The sequence below is a fragment of the Protopterus annectens genome, chromosome 9.part0 (genome assembly GCF_019279795.1).
Source record: "Protopterus annectens isolate FY-2018-M chromosome 9.part0, PAN1.0, whole genome shotgun sequence".
Taxonomy (NCBI): domain Eukaryota; kingdom Metazoa; phylum Chordata; order Ceratodontiformes; family Protopteridae; genus Protopterus; species Protopterus annectens.
Genome location: NC_056743.1, coordinates 878,772,118 through 878,794,067, shown reverse-complemented (window position 1 = coordinate 878,794,067; position 21,950 = coordinate 878,772,118). Strand labels below are relative to the sequence as shown.

Here is a 21,950-nt window from a genome sequence, read left to right as displayed (position 1 = left end):
GACACCCATGCAGACGGACAATAGAGGTCTAACTGCTGAATCCTACACAAATGCACTTTATAAGCACTTACACGAGTGCATGGATCATGCTATCCCAAACAGAACCAAGATGCTATCCTCCAAAAAAAAAAGGAAGCCAACCTGGTGGTCCTCTGCCATAAACAAACTCTACAACAGAAGAAAGAAACTGTTGCAAAAAAAAGAGTAAAATCCCATGACTGGAGGAACTCCCTGGTCAGCCTCAGTGAGAAGCTGAGATCCCTCATAAAATCTTCCAAAGCTAGTTACAAAAACAAAATTGCCACTGACTCTAAAGACAACCACAAAGCATTCTATAGCTATGTCAAGAATCTCAATGGCAACACTCAGATCTGCTCTGAGTTACAGCACAATGGCACTAAATATACAGAACCAACTGATATTGCCAACATCCTGGCAGATAGGTTCAGTGCTAACTTTACCCCCCTCTCACCCCCTAGAGGGCCCATCTCTATACCAGAAGAATGCAAAGTTCCTGTAATCACGGCTGCACAGGTAAAAAAACACACTCACCAAAGCCAAGAACATAGCATCCATGGGATCTGACAATATCCCAGGCTGAGTTCTACAAGAACTACAGAATGAAATGGCACCCTACCCAAGTACCATGTTCAATCATAGCCTCACCTCAGGCTTTGTAGTCACTGAATGGCGCACTGCGACGGTTATCCCACTCCACAAAGGGGGAGCCATGACGGACCCCGGGAACTACCACCCAATTAGCCTGACGAGCCTGGTCTGCAAGGCCATGGAACGTATCATCATGGAACTCAAACAAAGACATTGGTAATCTCCAAACTCTGGACACTACCCAGTTCGGGTTTGTAAAAGGCAGATCATGTCTCTTAGATCTGACTGACTTCTTTGAAGCAGTCACCAAAGCCATAGATGAGGGTAAGGTGGTTCACACAGCTTATCTAGATCTTGCCAAGGCTTTCGACACCATCCCCCACTCTGGAATTATACATAAGCTCATTAAACTAGGTATAAATCTCTATGTCACAAGATGGGTTGCCAACTGGCTCACGGACAGAACCCACACTGTGAAAGCAGCAGACCCCAAATCCGACTTCAGACCAGTGACGAGTGTAGTACCACAGGGTTCAATCCTGGGTCCTCTCCTGTTTGGTATCTACTTCTCTGAAGTACAGGCTAACACAGAAGGTCTTTGGCTAACAAAGTATGCAGATGACAGCAAACTAGGAGCCATAATCGAAACTCCTAACTATGTGGACATACTACAAAAGGGCCTCACTGAGACAGATGCCTGGTGTCAAAGCCATGGCCAGAAGCTCAATGCCAAAAAGTGTATTGTCATCCCCTTTGGTAAAAACTCTGTACCCATGAACTACCACATAAGTGGTAGTCTACTTAATGCCGAAAGTGTAATAAGAGACCTTGGGACACAGGTGGACAGTAATCTCTCCTTTGATAATCACATCGCCACAGTGGTCAGGAAATCCTTCTACTTGGCTCACATCACAAAAGGTTTCTCATCCAGAAAAAAAGAGGTCATTGTTCCCCTCTACTCATTAGAATCATTATAGAGTACAACGCCCCTTTTGGTATGTACCTCACAAGACATCTACAACAACTGGAAAGGCCACAGAAATACATCACAAAGAGGATTACTGGCCTCAAACAGATGCCCTACGCAGACTGTCTCAAAAAACTCCAGCTTTACTCCATTGCATATCGCCTACTCAGAGGCGATCTCAGCCTAACATACAAAGCTATGTCAAACCCAGAACTGTTGGACATGCTACACTTAAAGAAATCCCAATCCCTCAGAGCTACACGCTCTAATGACCTAAACCTTGTCACCATAATAAACAGAACATGCTGGAGGGATAGATTCCTGTCCCAGAGACTTCCCATACTCTGGAACAGACTACCTATCTATGTTAAACAGAGCTCCTCATTAGCACTCTTCAAGAAAAATCTTGATGATTGGATGGGAAATAGGAAATTCACCCCAGGGATCACTTATGTGGCTCTGCTCGACAGGGGCACAGGAAAATAATTTTCTTGGGTGGCGAAAGCCAGGGTACCTTTTTGGCTAGGCTTATATAGGCCCTAGGGCTAATAGCCTAGTACCTACCTATGAACATCCCCACCTCAAGCAAAGGTCTGTTTCTACAAGCATCCCTCATAACAAGTCTTTGGCAGCTAAATTTCCCTTTACTAACCATGATTTTAGAATACAGACTCACGATAGTCCATAAAATTTACTTCAGTGGCTCAGATTTCAATTCACTTTATTAAAAATATTCCTAACCTATGGGAACAAATTAAAACAAAGAGTGAGAAGGTCACACTGCAAAACCAATCAGTTAAAACTAAATGAAAACTCCAGCCAAGCTAGAACTTCCAATGAGTGACCTCCCAAACCTCAGCTGAAACACCTGATGTTCACAAGGGTCATTTGCATATATCCCATGTGCCCCTGTTACAGGAGGTTTGGGAGGTCACTCATTGGAAGTTCTAGCTTGGCTGGAGTTTTCATTTAGTTTTTACTAATCTAGGGGAACAGGAACAACCAGACTGATGTGACCTTTCAAGTTATCCATCTTGGTTACACACTGCATTCCAGCATACCAATGGATTCCCTCAACTTTTTTTCAGCCCATTTTCATTAAAAAATCCCTTTTCTGTATTTATGACAAAAGTTATAGAGAATTACAGAGTTTTAATACATACTATCATAACAGATCAATGTATATCTGAATGTCAGGGAAAAAAAGCTAAAAAAGGCTTGCCCAAAAAAGGCGGTTAGTGATGGTCAATAGCATTCTTGAATTCACCACATGAACACACCAAGACACGAGAGCATGACATCCAAAGGGAAAAAGTTATACAACTGAAGAACTATTTAAATAAATTCACTGCAACAGAATTTGTGGCTCTCACAGCAGCTTTTGTGCATTCTTAAAACACTGACCTTACTCTGTGTCTCTGCTTCTTCAACTGCAGTTTTATGCTTGGCAATTTCATTCAACTTTCCAAGGACACTCTGGAAGATTAAAAGAAAACAGGATGCAGTGAGATACACGTCTTGAAAAATGTTTTTCAACACAGAGAAAATTATACCAAAATTTTTATACTCCCCTCCACATTATAACAAAGTATTGCACAGCTAGTGTGCTTTACCTCAACAAGACAATTAGATGAACACTATGCATTAGTTTTAACACCCAAGAATGACTTCACATTATGACCAAATGCTTCGCTTTGTCTCATCTGTCTCCATCCAGCAGATGTTTGCAGATGAAGGACCTTACCCTTCAAATCACCTAGAGCCACATTTTTACACCGAGTGGCTAGCCCTGCCACAGCACGCAGTTTGTGATGTGTTCTCCTATCTTGAGGATACTGCACACCACAGTAGATGCCCAAATGTGGTTGGTCTATACAATTATTCCCCCCTATAGGTCATCATCTACAGTCAAAGCTGCCCACAGCTCCATTCCCGGGAGAGTTTGAGGTGAAAACACCCACTTTTTTCAGAGATGAGAAAAACCCCACAGAGACACGAGGAGAACATATAAACTCCAAACAAGCTTTAGCTGTAGGTCAGGATCAAACCTTGTACCTTGTGCATGGGAGTTAAGACCTTAACCATCATGCCAACTGGCAGAGGGGTAATAAACAGAGAAATGGTTACAGTTGACACAACACCCTAAAAAAGCATGTAGAAAATGAGAAGAAGGGGGTTGATGATGGACTATCTACCACTGCTGCTAATTTTTTCTTGTCTATCAGGCACCTTAGGGTTTATACATTTGTTTATATTTCTGTGTTATTGTTTTGCAGACAGAGTAATTCTCCTTGTCACAGTACAGATAACATTAGTTCTGTGAGTTTCAAAGAAACACATGTGCTGTTTAAGACTTCAGTTTCTGTTTTCATAGACTTTAAGTTCATGTTCATAGACTCATTGGTGATTACTAGGTTAACTGCTCTAGGAGGCCTTTTGAAGTCTAGCAATATTTTCCTATTTGTAAATGACAGGATAAATTACCCAGGAGCATATAGTTGTGTTAAGGTGGCACAGCATGTACAAGCTGCCTTTGTCCAACAGGGGCACAGGTGTCAGCCCAGAGGTAAATTCCTGACTCCCCATTCATTAGTCCAGGTAGCGTTTGATAAAAGTGAGGGATCAACTCTGCTTCACATAGATGGGAATCCAGTCCCAGAGTAGAAATAATCTCAATCATTGGTCTAATGAAGGTAGAGTACAACGGGATAACGAAATCTTTGGACCTTGATGCCATATCCTTGTTTATGAGCTGCATAATACAGAATGATTTCCTTACAACAGTAGACACATGATGGTCAAAGGCCAAGTCACTGTTCACATATCTTTTCAAGTCCCTAACTACTGGGTCTACTATTAGGGGTGCATTGTCTATGTGGTAATTCCCAGGAATGGCAGACTTTCCAAAAGATACTACTATGTATTTCTTGGTGCCAAAGCCATGTTCTAAAATTGAATGCCAACTATTAGTCTGCAACAAGCCCTTCTGGAGGATATACATGTCCTTGGGGATTTAATAATAGCACAGAGATTGCAGTCTTCCACAAAGCAGGATAGCCAGAGGCCTTTAATGTTAGCCAGACTTCCGAGAACAAGATGCCAAAAAGGAGCAGCCCCAGCACGAAGCCCTGAGGGACTCCTTTGATGATGGGCCTTTTTGTAGAGGCAGAGTCCCCTATCTTGACTTCTTGTGCCCTTACCTGTGAGCCAAACTGGTTATCAAACAGGTGACATGGGGGTTTATTCCTAGTTTTGTGAGTTTTTGACAATGCATGAATGAGAAAATAGTACTGAATTCTTTGGGCAGGTCAAGACAAGCAATGTGTACCATTCTGCCTTCGTCCATGGCTTCAGTGACTTTCTTGGAAAAGTCTACCAGGTTTAACAGGCATGATCTGCCCTTGACAAAACAAAACTGTGTTGGATCTAGTGTCTGAAGATTTCCTAGGTCTTTATTTATAATATCCATGATAATTCTTTCCATGGCCTTACATATGGGACTAGTCAGACTTATGGGTCTGTAATTACCGGATTCAGCCGATGGCCCATCCTTCTGCAGAGTGATAATTACTGCAGTCCTCCACTCACCAGACACAAAGTTAGTTTGGACTGTAAGGTTGAACACTGATCTTTTTCATGCCAGTAGGCTTGCTATATCCTCAGGCATGGTATAGGTGTTTCCATTTATAATTAGTTCCGCACATTGCTGTGTGCTACCTTTGAGGCTGTAGGCATAGCTGAAGAAGGCCTTGTGGTTGCCTGCTAGGCTATCTTTACCTCAACTTTGGTTTGGTGGACTTGATAAGACTCCTAAGAAGCTCAGGTTTAACAAGGGGTTTCATGCCTTGCTGGGGATTTTCACCTTTGTATCATTTTCATATTTTGCTTCACTGATATTTTGTGAAACATATTAATAAGCAAACAGTGTTTAAATTATGCTAGATTACAATTCCACTATACCAAACACAGGTTTTGTCAAGACTACTAGACACTGCCTGTTGACATGATGACCAGTGAAAAACACAAAGTTGTGTAGTAATCATAATGACAGATCCATGTTGTCTTTATCTGTCTGGTTCTACCTACGGGTTATTGGATCCAAGACTGGCCATATCCCAAACATTTCAGCTTGCCGAGCTCTGCTTCCTTTATTCATAATGCCTTGCTCAACTAAAAAAACCTCAGATAAAGTTTGCCCCGTCTGCCTAAACTTACAAGACACAATCCTAAAAATAAAGATACCAAGGACCCAAACAAAAAAAGGCAAACAACCTCCCTGACTGGGTCAACTTATGATGAAAGATTCAGAACACACAGGCAGGAGCAAAAAGGGGGAAGGTTGAACTAAATGAAGAAAGACAACATGGCTCTATTGTTATGGTGAGTACATAACTTTTGTATCTGATGCTTTCTTTTCCATCTGAATTCCATCTGTGGGCAAATTCCCCAGTCACGCAACACCCACCAGAGGTTCTATGGAAGGATATTATGCAATATAGTGAAACCAAAGGAGGCCCTAGACCTCAGCTGAATGCCCAACTTGTAATGGGATTCAAAACTGTGAGGACCCTTCCAAGTAGCAGCTGCACACACAACATCTCTCAAAGAAGCTCTGGAGAAAAAAAGCCATGGAAGTGGCCACAGCTCTAGTATTATAACCTTTTGGTTTGTGATGCAAGGACTTTCCCATTCAAACTACATGCAAAAGCAATGCAATCTGACAGCCACTTGGACAGTAACTTTAAATACATACTTACCCAACTGAGCCTTTGAAAAGGAAACAAGCAACTGGTTAGACTTCCTGAAGGAAGTTGTCCTGTCTAAAAAGAATTTCAATTGTCTGTGCACATCAATGCAATGCAACAAATACTTACTTTTATTGGAGTACTTGGGGAAAAAGTACTGGAAGGTGAATGGACTGATTCAAATTATTCTCTGCAGCCACCTTTAGATGAAAAGGATCCATTTGGAGGGACATTTTATCCTTATGGAAGTTGAGAACCAGAGGGGATGTATAAGTAGCATTCTGGTGCTGAAGGGGCCAACTACGAACCTGATGAGGAGAGTGCCCTCACCATAACCTGGAAGGCAGGCCTGCCCAAAGAGGGATGGGAGTCCGGAACTGAGAAGGACAACCTTGGAACCGGGGTCACACCCTGCTCCGATGAGCCCGCCTCCAGGGAAGGAGCCCAGAGCCAGAGAGGACTCGTAGCTGCCAGAGCAACCGGAACCGTAGACAGCGTTGTAGAAAAATAATCGGTGCCATACTAGGGGTCATGGTCTCGAGGATGGATCGGCTCCAACTGAGCCATGGACCCTAGGGTAGGCTCCAAAACCATGGTAAGATACACCAGTGGAACCAAAGAAGCTGGCACCGGGGCAGGCGTCTGCATCGAGGGCTCCAAAACATCCGAGGAGGTTGAAGGAGGAATATATGTTAGAGTCTGTGGAGAAAAGTCCTCGGCTCCGGGTGGGAGGGAGACTTTAGATGGAGCTGGGATGCCTCTGGCCGCTAGGAAGACAGAAATACCCAAATGGGTAAGAGAAAGGAGAACTGGAATACTTTATTTTTATTTTACATTTGTTGACCGGGATAGTCCGACTGGATAATGTCCATTTTCAGCGGACGCCCAGGGAGAAAAGCTCCAAGGTAAGCAGTTTAGATTAAAAATACAGTATTTACAGTAGTTAACATACTTAAACAAGCAGTTAAGTTTAAGATACAATATTTACAGAGGTTACATACCTAAACAAGTTATAGAAGTTCCAGGGTTAAAGAAAATCAGGAGAGTAGGTCATCATTAAATAACGCAGGTCAGCTAAAAATACTGTTAGTAACTTATACAGTAAGTTTCAGATGCAATATTTACAGTGGTTACATACATAAACAAGTTTAGAGTTAAGCTTAAGTATAGGCCAGGATTAGTGTCACGGGGTAGACTAACATTACTGTTTTTATCTCATTGTCAAGGAGAGTTAGTCAGATTTGCTACATTGACATAGCCAGTTTAGTGACAGATGTTGTTTGAGTCTAGTCTTAAATTGACTCAGGGTGGTGAGCAAAGTAACTTCAGGTGGGAGAGAGTTCCAGGATCTGCCTACATCGTTTGCGGAGAGAGTCGCCGGCGAAGTTATTAGTTTTGATAGTCTGGACTAGTAGTTTATTAGAGGATCGAAAAGGTCGGGGACAGTGATAGGGGGGTGATAATATTTTTAAGAGCAGGAGTATTGTCTGGATTGTAAAGAATCTTATGGGCAGTAATCATAAGGTTATACTTGATCAAGCTGGGTAATTCTAGCCACCCAAGCTGGTTTAGGTTGATACATTGATGAGTCCAATAAGGCAGGCCAGTGGCAAATCTGGCAATGTGGTTGTAGCAGATAGAGAGTTTGTTAAGGACAGATTTGTTTAGATTGGAGAGCAATGGGGTTGCATACAGAAGAGTTGAAAGTAGGTGAGAGCGAGCTATGGCAAATCTAGCAGGAAGGGTTAAGAAGACTTTTATCCTGTAAAGTGACCCTAGTTTTTTACTGATGGTCTTACTGGACTGATTAACATGTAGGTCAAATTTAAGATTATTATTGATGATAACACCTAACAGTTTTGTAGAGGAGTCTGGGGAGATTATTGTGTCATCATTAAATTTAATGGTAAAAGTGAATGCACTAGACCTGTGTGTTGGTGAGAAAAGCAACATTTTAGTTTTTTTTTGGGATTTAGGATCAGACGATGACCAGAATGTCAGTTTTCAATTGTGCTGAAGGTGGCTTATGTAGCTGACCACAGCTTGTTTAGAGATGTGGCCGAGCATATCAGGGTACAGTCGTCAGCATATTGGACACAGCTGACTTTAGGGATAGCAGTATAAAGGTCGTTAATGAAGATGGAGAATAGAATGGGCCCTAGTATAGATCCCTGGGATACACCTAGGGTGTTGGGTAGGAGTTTAGAAAGTTTGCTTTGCCAAAGGACAGCCTGCTGTCTATCATTCAGATAAGATTGGGACCATTGAATGGCTGTAGTACCTATTCAGAAAGTTTTCAGGGTGTGGATTAGTAATTGGTGATCGACCATATCAAATGCCTTGGAGAGATCCAAGAAGAGGGCAGAAGATATGTTATTATTATTGCGATTACAGTTTATGGTGTTGGAGAAGGCTAGAAGGGCTGAAGTAGTGCCGTGGTGAGGTCGGAAGCCATGCTGGGAGTCTGCCATGAGGTTATTCTGAGTTAGGTGGTGCATCAGTTATCTATGAATACATTTTCCCATAATTTTTGCAAGTGGGGATAGTATTGCTATTGGCCTATAACTGGATAACTCAGTAGAGCTACCTCCTTTGTGAAGTGGGATTACATAGGATATTTTCCACATGGAAGGGATTTTGGCTTCTGCTATTGTTCGACTGATTAGTATCGACATGGGATAAGCAATGGCATCAGCTGCTTTTTGTACATACTCGGCAGGGAGTTGATCAGCGGAGAGTGTAATTGGTTTTATTTTTTTAATAAAAAGTACGGATGAGTGAGGTGGCAACTGGCTGGAATCTAAATGAGAGTTGATTTCAGGGGGTGTTACTTTTATGGCTAGGGGAGTTGGGAGGTAGTTGGCTCGCTAGGGCTTGAATAGTCTCAGTAAAGAAATGGTTAAAACTGTTGGAGACTTCCTCAGAAGGTTTATCAATGGTGGCTGCAGGGACCGGGGTGGAAGTTTGCCCAGGATGTAATAGTTTATTTAAACCTGCCCAGAACTTCTGAGGGTTGTTTTGATTTATTTCCTGTAGATTATAGTAGTATTTTTTTTGTCTTGTAGAATGTTTTTTTTAGTGTTGTTCCTTACTTGCCTATATTTAATGTGATCTTGGTGGTCTTTAGTAGTACGTCATAATGCCCATGCCTTGTTTCTAAGGGTGAGTTTTAGCTTAGACTCTTTGGAAAGCCATGGCACAGTTTTTGCCTTAGTTCTTGTTGAGCGAGCGGGTGCATGAGAATCAAGGATTTCTAGAAATTTGTTGGTAAAGTATGCAACTGCTTCATCTAAGGGGAGGTGTTTTAGAATTGACCATTTACAGGAGTTTAGCTCTTGTTGGAATTTGTTGGGGTTAAAGTATTTTTTGCTTCTTACCATTCTAAGTAAGGGTTGTTGGAGGTTGATGGCTTTGTGCTTAATAATATAGGTGATCACTTAGGTAGTCTGGGAGGGTCCCATGGTATACAATTGGGGATGACTATTTCTAAGTACCCAATCAAGCATACTTTCTTTTTGGTTCAGTTCACCTATCCTGCTATGGGTTGTTATGATTTGTGATAATGGATGCAGGTTAACATGGGTGGTTGGGGAGTCTGAAGAACAGGTATTCCAATCTATGTTAAGGTCTCCGAGTAGTAGGGTTCCTTGGGGGTAGTGACATGTTAGCCACTGAAGGGTATCTTCAAGTGTAGCTACATTATTGCCTGGGGGAATGTACACACAGATAATATAGATACATTTATTTTTATTGAGTTGTAGTTTGGTGGCAAGAATGTGAGTTGTTAATTTGAGGTAGTTGTACAGCTTCAATGGTGATGTTCAACGCATATTTATATAGAACAGCTACCCCACCCCCTTTCCTGGAAGCACGATCCAGCCTGTGTATGTTATACCCAGATGGTAGCACTTTATTGTCTGTTGTGCTAGGTTTTAACAAGGGTTTCAGATAAACAGAGAATCTCAGGGGAGTGGACAGCTAGGAGTGCACAGAGTTCATGTACCTTGTTGTTAATACTTCTAATGTTAAGGTGACAGGCCAGGAGAGAGTTAGTTGGCCTATCAACTGTAGGTTTATAACTTGGATTGCAATTACAGGGAGTAGGTTTAACTGAAGTGGATGGGCCAGGGTTGGGGTGGATGTCACCACCAAGTGTGAGATTGGGTTTAAACCTAGTGATGAGTTTCAGGAATTTATTTTTGAGTTTATAATAGTGTTTCAATCTAGAACTAGTGTGTCTGGGACTGGCAAGTTGAGTGAGCAAGGTGCAGGGCTGGACGCTGTACTGTAAGATTGGTGAAAGGTGGAAGGGGTTACAGCTGGGGTGATCGTACGGCCTTTTGGGTACTGATATCCAGTGAGAAACTGGTTTCGTACAAGGTAAGTAGATAAGGAGCTAGTAAAATGGATAGTGAAGAGGAGTATAACATTATGAGTGATGGAGTGTGTCAGTTAAGGATCTGTACTGTTTGGATGGAATGACCCCAGAAGATAGAATGGTAAATTTAGAAGTAATAGAGTGGGAGTGGAGAAAATATGTCAGCTAGATAGGTTCTAGTAGCAGGGGATGTGGCTATATAACTATAAATTTAGTGGTACTGGGGGAGTGTGGGATCTGGGGGCATGGTGTGGCACAGAGTGAGCTCGAGCGAAGTGAAGGCAAGCGGAGCGGTGCTTACACTGACTTCAAATATTTTCTAAGGCTTCCTGGAGCTGTATGGTAAGTATTTAAAGTCTTAGTTTAATAGCTGTGTTTTAAACTACTTTTAGGGTATTTGCTAGCTTTAGAATATAATTTTCAGGGTTTTAAGGTGAGAAACAGTACTGGTAATATAGTTTTCAGGGATTTTTAGGGTTAGAAAATACTGTTGTAGAGTGCAAGGGGGTAAACTACTTTTAATTAGAACAAAGAGGAAGCCAAATTGTTATGGGGACAGACTATAGGTGCTTTAGACCCAGGTCAGCAGTGTATAATTAAAAGGATTACAGTTTTAAGTTATTAACCTTGGCAGTTTGTAGTGGTCTGACTTCAGATTAAATGTTTGCAGGCACAGTTTGTGCAGGGTAGCATCCTTCAGGTAGGAGAGCTCTTTTAGGTACAATATTTGAGGGGGGCTGCCTAAAAATAAAAGTACAGTAAGAGTAAAATCCTTTCTAGCACACAAAACTATCCACTGAGCAAGTAAACATTCACTAACTACAGAATTTACGGTAAGCTACAAGCTCCGTAAAGCTACGAGCACTGTAGATGCTTTGTTTACTTCATATGGGGCTGAAACCAATTTAAGTCTGTGCTGGGCTTTGTTTTTAACTCTACTTAACCACTTACAGCACGCTATATTTCTATATTTTCAGGTAATCCGTACTTTAGGATACATTCAGGCTGTTCCACATGCAGCACATTTTAATTCACACCTATCAATTGACCAATCCTGTGCACTAATCTACTACCTTATCTGCTAGTTTAATGAGGAAAATAAAATGCAGTAAGAAAGGTGCAACTATCTGCTTCCTATCTCGTTTAAAAAGGCACAATGTTTGTTTATGAGCTGTGTAGCTAGTTCAAAGTGCATTAATATAATAAAAGGCACAAATATCAGCTTTCTATCACATAAAAAAGGCACAGTCCTTGATTAAAAGCCATACATTATTGTTCTATCTCTATTACACTTGCCTTTTTAACTTAATATTAAAAGTCAGAGAAAGCACTTGGTACACTCAATTACAATGTTGCTTCTTCACAGAAATGGGAGCTAACAGTGACTACATTACTCTAACAATGTCCAACTGCAAGAATATAATGGTTACACAGCTGTAGTTGACTTAGTTCAGATAAACAGAATTCATGAATTACACTTTGTTGAGAAAACAACACACCAAGTGAGAAAAAAAAGCCTGCCGACTGGGTCTGGAAGCACCAGGGGTTTGAAAATGGCAGTTTCAGTAGGTGTATATGAAACCTCGCATATGCAGTGATGCAGGGGAGGAGTTAAGGGGCTTGTACTGACTTCAAGTGTTTTCTAAGGCTTCCTGGAGCTGTGGGATAAGTATTTAAAGTCTTAGTTTAATAGCTGTGTTTTAAACTACTTTTAGGGTATTTTAGGGTAATACCAACGATGGTATATATAAATTACCAACAGGTAAGGGAAAGGGAGGGGCTGCACCAATGATGGTACTAAGAAATACCAGCAAGGTAAAAGGGGAAGGAAATTTTCACTTGCACAAGAAGTAAAGCATCACAAAGTGTAAACAACTAAGAGTAAAGAAGTTATAAGTGATTAGAAAGGCAAAAGGTCAATATTTAGTGAAAAAATGAAACACTTAGCTTGAGAGCTGGCCTGACGTGTCTTGAACTCCTCTGCAAAGACGATCTGAGGAGATAGAGAGAGAGAGGGCATAACCCTAACCCCCCGCAGAGTTTTTTTTGGGTGTGAGCTTGTTACATCGGCCAAGTAGGTTCCCAGGATGGAACAGAGACCCATCCTTCATCCTTCAATGATGAAATGAAAGATCATGAAATATTTACTTTATTTTTATACTTAGGTTGAGAGAAAGTAAAAAAATTGATTGGGTGAATGGACTGATTTTCTCTATTCTCTTCTCTTGACCTTTAAGATGAAAAGGATCCATGTGCAGGGACACCTTATCCATATGGAAAACCAAATGCAGAAGGACTGAAGAGAGGGCTTGCAACTCAGACAAATGTCTGGCAGAGGTGACAGCCACCAAATATAATGTTTACTTGGATAGCTTCAAAAAAAAAGTGGGCAGTGGGCTCAAGGAAGGGGGGCTGCAAGTACAAGAAAAAGAAAAGAAAAAATCTCATTGTGGGAGAAACAGGTACCCTTAAGAAAGGCTTTCAGAATCTTCAGAGCAACCAAAGGCACATTATACCTGCCATTGTGGAAATTGGAAAGAGGTGCCAATTGCACTTTAATCATGGAATAACTGAACTCAGAGTTAAACAAGTCCACAAGAAAGCTCAGAACCATCTAAAAAGGGGCTGAGTAAGTATCAAAATCCAGAGTTAGCTCAAATATCGAAATGCTTCCATTTGCTGTTGTGCACCTTCTGTGTAGACAACATCTGGGAGGAGGACAAAATATTCACCACGCTGCCTGAAAGTTTGGGATTTCTGACCGTCTGGGGAATTGCAGAAACCATGTGGTTAACTTGAGAGTCTAGGGGTCAGGCATGTCTAGGCCCACTGCATGAAAGAGGAGATCTTAAAGGGGATCCAACACCCAAGAAGGGTACCTCAGAATAGGCCATAGAAAGAGGAAACAAACCTAATAAGGTCAAAAGGGGATGAGGAGGATCACAGTCACTCTGCAGTGAACTTCCTTCTGAAGAAATTAGATATGTGTACAAGAGACCTGGGGGCCAAGCATACAGAAGAAAGTTCCTGAGTGACTGCTCCTGTGGTGGGACTACAGTGTAATAGCCACTGTACTTGATGCAAACAGGTCAAAAACAGGGGGGTGCCCTAGCGCCAAAAAATCCAAGCAGCAACTCTCGGATTCAGGGACCACTCATGAGGAAGGAGAATGTTCCTGCTTAAACTGTCGACCAAAACGCTGGACTTCCCTAGGGCATGTGCTGCATTCAGAAACTGATGAGATGAAATTGCCCACTGCAAGACCCTCATGGCCTCTTGACAAAGGGGGTATGACCAGGTTCCCTGTTATTTGTTTAGATATCAGATGATCGACAACTTGCCTGTCTAGACTGAGATCACGCTCTTGGGGAGAATGTCCTGTAAAGCCTGCAATGCAAGGAGGACGTTCTTCCTCTCCAAGACATTGATGTGAAGATTGGCCTTGGAAGAGGACCAGGTCCCTTGAACTGTCCTTCATTTGAAATGCCCTCCCCACCCAAGTAAAGAGGTGCCCATTGTGACTGTGCCTAGAGGATGACAGACCTCTGCTGGACACCGAGAGAGACTCAAGCCACCACCTTACCTGATCTCAACATATATTCATCAGATTTATGGGAAACTCCATTGGATGCATCAAGTAGGACCACTGCACTGCCAGAGTCCACTGCATAGCCCTTAAGTGGTACCTCACTCAGGGAACCATAACAATGGAGGCCACCACATGCCCTAACAGTTTCAGAAGAGAAGCTGGAGGCTTTTTGTAAGAAAGTAAAGGAGCTGCCTGAGACCAAACACTTGATACTTGGACGTTGGAAGTTTTGCAGTCTGACAGAAGGTATCCAAGTGACAACTCAAATTCTAGTATTAGGACAGGGTAGACGCTATTTCTAGTAGCTGAATGTGATCACCAAGGAATTGAATAGCTGGAGTAAGGCGTCTCTGGCTCTAAGGATGCTCTTGGTGGGGCTGTGAGAAGCCAATCATCCAGAAATGGAAGACATGAAACCCCTGCAGCCTGCGTTAAGCTGGCACTGCTGTCATGAACTTGGTGAACATCTGGGGGTAGGGGAGTGGTGAGACCAAATAGCAGTGCTCTGAATTGGTGATGATCAACTCACAGCCAGAAGCACAGAAACCATCTTGACCACCTCTGTCTTTATATGATGCTAGACATCCTTGAGGTTGATGGAGCACATCCATCTGTCCCTCCTCAACAGAGGTAACATTGACTTCACTGTGACCACCCAGAACTCGACCGGTTTTACAAAAAAATTGAGTTAGCTCAAATCCAAAACTGGCCTCGGGTCATTGTTCTTCTTTGGGACAAAAAATAACTTTGAGAAGACCTCAAATCCTTGTTGCTCTGGTAGGGCCACTTGGATGACCTGATTTGCCAGCAGCATTTGAATCTCAATGGCTGCCTTCAGTCTCTGATAGGGTGGGACGTCCAAGAGATGTGTGGCATTTAAGTTTGGAACCTCTAGAAATGCAACTGAATTGTTTCTGGATAGGACTCTTAACAACCATGAATTGAAAATGATTGCCTCCCAAGCTTCTTGGTGTAAAGCCAAACTACCCCTTTCTCTCTCCAGGGCAGGACAGTTGGACAACCCCTTCAGGATCACTGGAAGGGCTTCCTGGAGAAAGCTCCATGGAAGCCATGGATCTACTGACTACCCTGCTATATTGGCAGTGTCCATTATGGTAACTCCCACCACTACGGGAGGAACCCACAGACGCAGCATCTTGAGAAAAATGTTCTGATTTCCTGAAGAAAATACTTTTTCCCCCTTTCTGGTTACATAAGAAGGACTGCTGAGTGGTAGTAAAATGTAGTCAGATCTTAGTCTTTCAATCTTGCTTGCTCCTGGTCAAAGTGTTTAACTTTCATCCTAAACAGTAGGGAGCCTTCAAATGGGGTTTTAATAAAGGATGCCATGAAGTACTCCACAAAATTATACAGCCTTATCAAAGGATAGAGATGCATGGCAATGTCAGTGCCAGTGGCTCAAGATGTTCCATCAACCGTTTTTGAAGGCAGCCTCAAGGAAACATTAGCAATGAATTCTAAGGTGGACAACTGAGTCTTCAGAGTTTTCTGAAACTCTAGAGTCTGCTGTGTCTTAGTAAGCCTGGACAGTTCAGACAGTGTCTCTTGAAGTCTGGTCAAGTGAGTGAGACAGTTTAGTGCCCTTCGCGTGAACATGGCTGTGATTTAACAGCACTTCCCTAAACAGTCCAAAGCCTAAGACTCCTTATTTGGGGGATGAACTGAAAAGCTCTTCTCCAAAATGTCCTTCTTAGTGGCTGCCACCACCATGACTGCATCCACAGCCAGGCCCTTACTCCAGGGTAACGAATTCTTAGGTGGGGTGAGGATTTTTGTGGTGCTTTTTGAGAAATAGTTCCACTATATCCGGTTCCTTCCATGCCCTCTGAGACACCAGGTCGATAGGTGTGTCCAGAGGGGGAACCTCCCAGGACATGAATGTGGGCATCCAAAGGCCTCCAAAAATACTGACTTCTCTGGAGAAGGAATTACAGCACATCAACTCCCATTCTGGCAAAGAAGCTCCAAAAGATTGCCAAATGAGACATTATTGCAGTGGGATTTGGGGGAACCCTTCCCCTTCCTTGAGGTCAGTATCCTCCATGAGGGACTCCTCAAGTGAGTCCAGGTATATTGCTTACCTTGACATGGACAAAGCATCTGATATACCACATGCTGAAATTGTTTACAAGTTGATGGCCTTAAACATAAATTCCTGTGTGGTAAGATGGACAGGGCAACTGGCTTAAAGTTAGAATACACATTGTCCAAGAGGGTTGCATCTCCTCAGAAAGAGAGAGAGAAGGTAGCCAGTTATATCCCCTAAGGATCTGTACTGGGCCCCCTTCTGTTTTACTTATTTATTCATTATTTTATAAACACTTAAGCTGATCCAAAATACTCTTTTTAGCTGTGAGCCAAGCACAGAGATAAGACTACATATATTAATTTAAGAAAGTACAATCAAACACATACAAGAACAGCATACATGCGGACTAAGTAGGATGAATAAACACTGAAGTGGATATTATAATACATTGTTAAAGAAGGAAAATAACTGTTGGAACTTTATACATAAGGCTATTAGAGCTTAGACTACGATCTCAATATATAAAGATTTTCAATATTAATATTTAATATATACCACAAAGGTATATGTGCAGCATTTCAAAGGTAAGAACAATAGGAAAGGTAGGTGTGGATGGATACCCAACAGCAAGACATTTATGAGTTAAAGCTGACTGTCATTATCCATTACCCTTAAAGCTGGTACATGTTACCTCCCTGTGGAGGTACTCTGTTAAATTTATCTTTAACTTTTGAAGTGAATATTGGCACTTTATTTCAGCTGGTAGTTTGCTTCACAGAGCTGGGTCAAGTAGAGAGTAAACACATTCTCCAGTGACTGTTCTAAAAATTGGTCTACCTTACGAAGATAAAGTCTTCTTGGCTGAGTGGATCTGTTCCCCAAGACGACATTTTCTTTTCATGGGTGGGCAGTACCCTTCTTTCAAAACTTTATATAGAACAGCCTCAGAAGATAAGTTGATTTTCTGTTACAGTGAGTCACGTAAGGATCTTTAGCAGGTTACAGTGGTGGGACTAGGCATCAACAAGCAGTACAAATCTGCCTTTTTTGTTCTCTGTGATATGTAGTCTGAATATTACAGGCAGAATGAAAAACAAGCAAAGGGGCCCATGTTACAAGCTGGGGAAGACAATGTTTTTGGGCAAGGGCTATGCGGGTTTGTGGTAGAGACCAGATATTAAATTTTATAGCAAGCTAGGAGAGTGCCTTTTAATGCTTTATCAGTGTGGGTTGAAAAGAAGAGGGGCAGGATCTTGACATCCATATTCTGAGACGTGGGGAAGGATGCTGTTTTAAATGCTAATGACATATAAGGGAGAGTTTATGGGGAGGGGGCGAAGAGCATAGTCATTTTTTTTTTTTTTGTGTCTGATCAGAAGATTGATTCTCCCTAAATGTAAAGCTCTGAAAATGACTGCTGGAGTTGACTTTGGAGGTCAAAGTTTGACATGGTTTGCATCGTCAAACTGATAATAGTGATCTCTGTTTACCAAAGTCTGATAAGGTCTGCAAGTTGGTTATACTCTCCAAAAAGAACCAACTAAAATCAATTCCTGGCATTTTGAAAAAAAAAAAGACAAAACTAAATGCTAAGAAATGCAGAATTACTCCCTTTGGAAAGCAGAAAAGCTCTATATCCTACTTCATTACCATATGAATCAATTATCAGAGATGTGAGCACCTGGGTTGATAAATTCTTCTCTTTTGGCAACCACTCTGTGACTGTAGCTAGGAAATCCTACATTTTGTAACTAACTGCCAAAGGCATTTCTTCTAGAACCAGAAAGGTTCCCCTATATTCTGCCCTAGACAGTCTTATTATAGAATATAATGCACCATTTCTATACACATCTATTCAGACACACTGAAAAAAATGAAACACAAACATTCCTAACAAAGAGGATCTCTGGTCTCAGAAATCTTGCCTACCGGGATAGACTAGATATCCTTGTATTCAGTGTCATACAGGCTCCTGAGGAGGTGACACGTACCTAACTTACCATGCCCTTAGGGATACAGTTCTTCTCCATCTCTTTCCTCAACAAATCAAACTGTGGAGCCAACACCAGAGCCAGAGATCGCAATCTTCACCAAATAAAACAGAACAAAAACAAAAAACAAACAAACAAAAATAAAACAGGTGAAGAGATAGGCTCATCACCTAGTACCTCCCCTTACTCTTGGAACACTACCCTGCTTGGCAAGAAATGTGATTTGTTGTCATCCTTCAAACAGCTATGCAAGCTGGATAGGTACCCTTAAGTTTGCCACTGGACTTACAGGTGCTGCTCTCCTTGCAAAATATGGTACAGCCTGAGGGTGGGTGTTAGTAAAGAGTGAGGTCTCTGATCAAACTGCCTTGTATATTTTACGATCCTAAAAGATATTTTTCATGTGAAATGTGCTGCCTAATATAGACTGTCCTAACCCTTTAAACTCAGCCATAGCATTATCTCAGAAAAGTTTTAGCAAGCAAATAAAGCATTACTTGTCTTATATCAACAATTATAGCACTGCCTATTATCCATAGGAAACTCAAACCACAATTTCTGTGACTTAAAAAAAAAAAAAAAAAAAAAAATTCATTTTCCAAATGTATCCCATTCAGATCAGTTAAAACCAAATTCTGTTGTTTACAATCAGCATCCACTCTTACACACTTGTCACAGTATACCTTTTTGTTACTTGCCATTCTTACACCATCTGCACTATACACGTGTATGAAGTGTACTAGGGAATCACAGAGAACTGTCCACCTCTCCGCATTGTAATAGTGTAATCGACATTTGTGCTGTAACAGAGACCTGGTTCAAGGCAGCAGAAAGCACCCCTGCACTATCAGGCTACAACTCATTCCACACCTTTTGGCCCCAGAACTTGGACTGAAGCTCCAAAGGCGGTGGTGTTTCCATATTCATAAAGGATGCGCACACCTCCAGACTGGTAGCCCAACATAACTCATCTGAGATACTTCAGGTGCAGCTAACATTAGATAAGACAGCAATTCAGGTCGTAGACTGCTACAGGTCCCCAACCATGTCCCAAGATTCACACTCCACATCCCTAAGCACCCTGGGGAATATTTGGGTCCAACCTAACACTCTCATACTGGGCGACTTCAACTACCCCTTCATTAACTGGGAAAACTATTCATGTACCAATATACTTGCCCAACGCTTTCTGGAATTCATTAATTCCAATGCCCTGGACCAGGTCGCTCTTACCCCCACTAGAGGTAGCAACATCCTTGACCTGGTCATTACTAACATGGGCGACCATTTCTCTACACCAATAGTTAACTCCTCCCGGGTTAGACCCAATCCCTCCCCCCAACAAAGGTAACCACCATGAAAAAACTTCTCCAAAGCTAACTTTGGGCTCCTAAAAACAGAGGTGGCCAAGGTCACGGCACCCATGCAAATGGAGAATAGTTGCATGACTGCCAAATCATAAACCACTGCACTGTGCAAACACATACACAAATGCATGGATCTCGCCATACCAAATAGAACTAAGACGCTCTCCTCAAAAAAGGAAGCCAATCTGGTGGCCCCCTGCCACAAACAAACTCTGCAACAGAAGGAGAAAACTGATGCGGAATAAGGTGAAGTCCCAAGACTGGAAAAACTCCCTTATCAGTCTCAACAAAAGGTTGAGATTCCTCATCAAATCCTCTAATGCTAGCTATGAAAACAGAATCGCAGCAGACAGTAAAGACAACCACAAGGCCTTCTATAGTTATGTAAAGAATCTCCATGGCAATACCCCGATTTACTCTGAGCTACTGCACAATGGTACCTCCTATACCGAGCAAACGGGTATTGCAAATATACTGGCAGGCAGACAGATTCAGTGCTAACTTTACCCCCTCCCCCCCAAAAGACCAATCACAATACCAGTAGATTGAGAGGCACCCATTATTACTGCTGCACAGGTTAAAACAGCACGGTCCAAGGCCAAGAATACATCTTCTATGGGACCTGACAGTATCCCTGGTTGTGTTCTACATGAATTGCAAAGTGAACTGGCACCTCACCTGTGTGCTCTGTTCAATCACAGCCACACCTCAGGCTTTGTCCCTACCGAATGGTGCACTGCTACAGTCATCCCCTCTCCACAAAGGAGGAGCGACTACGGACCCCGGGAACTATCGCCCCATTAGCCTGACGAGTCTGATATGCAAAGCTATGGGACGCATTATCATGGGCCTAATAAAGAAGGATGTAGGGAATCTCCAAACTCTGGATCCTGCACAGTTTGGTTTTTTGACACGTAGATCATGCCTGCTCAACTTGGTCGACTTCTTAGAGTCAGTCACAAGTGATGTGGATGAAGGTAAGGTGGGTTATACAGCTTACCTTGATCTGGCCAAAGCCTTTGATACCATTCCCCACTCAAGAATCATAGAAAAATGTACTAACCTAGGCATCAACCCCTATATCACTAGGTGGGTTGCAAACTTGCGCACAGATAGAACCCACAGTGTGAAAGTAGCTGACTCCAAGTCAGACTGCCAAACAATCACAAGTGGAGTCCCACAGGGTTCAGTCCTGGGGCCTCTCCTGTTTGGTATCTACTTCTCTGAAGTCCAGGCCAACATGAAGGGACTCTGGCTGACAAAGTTCACAGACGATTGCAAGTTGGGAGCTATTATTAACTCCCCAAGTGATATTGACATCCTACAGAAAGGCCTCAATGAGACCAACGACTGGTGTCAGAACCATGGCCTTAAACTCAATGCCAAAAAAAGTGTCTTCATCCCCTTTGGGAAAAACCCAGCTCCCTTGAATTACCACATTGATGGTAGTCCACTGAACACAGAAGGTGTTATAAGAGATCTGGGAACACAGGTTGACAGCAACCTCTCGACCACCACGTTGACACTGTGGTCAGAAAGTCCTTCTATGTGGCACATCTTATTACTAAGGGTTTTGCATCTAGGAAGAAAGAGGTCATTGTCTCCCTCTACTCTTCCCTCATTAGGCCAATCATCAAGTGCAATGCCCAATTTGGCATGTACCTCACTAGACACCTGCAACAACTGGAGAGGCCACAAAAGTACCTCACAAAGAGGATACTAGGCCTTAAACACTTGTCCTATATGGACAGACGCAAAAAACTCCAACTATTCTCTGTCTCATATCGCCTACTAGAGGCAATCTCTGCTTGACTTACAACGCCATGTCTGACCCAGCTCGGTTAGAAATGAGACATCTAAAGAAATCCCAATCGCTCCACACCACATGCACCAGAGACCTCAACCTCATTACCACAGTCAACAGAACATGCTGGAGGGGCAGTTTCATAACCCAGAGACTGCCCATGCTATGGAATAGACTTCCCATACATGTCAAGCAGAGCAACTCACTGGCTCTCTTCAAGAGAAATCTTGATGAGGTGATGGGAAATAGAAAATTCATGCCGGGGATCATTCCAGTGGTTCTACTCGACAGAGGCACTAGGAACTAAGGTTGGGTGGCACGATGCCAGGGTAATCCTATGGGCTAGGCTTGTAAAGGCTCCAGGACCATTAGCCAAGTACACACCTACGAATCTACTGGGCAGAACAAACCTATACTATGGCTGCATGCTGGCAGCCATGACAGCTGACC

The 21,950-nt window shown here is 42.4% G+C and overlaps 1 protein-coding gene across 1 annotated transcript in view; it reads right to left on the bottom strand.

Annotated features, from left to right (window-relative positions):
* DCTN2 (dynactin subunit 2) overlaps positions 1-21,950 on the bottom strand; it is a 767,074-nt gene that overhangs the window by 172,294 nt on the left and 572,830 nt on the right. The window contains 1 exon segment of the mRNA XM_044083609.1: positions 2,981-3,052. Coding sequence (XP_043939544.1) covers positions 2,981-3,052 — 72 coding nt within the window.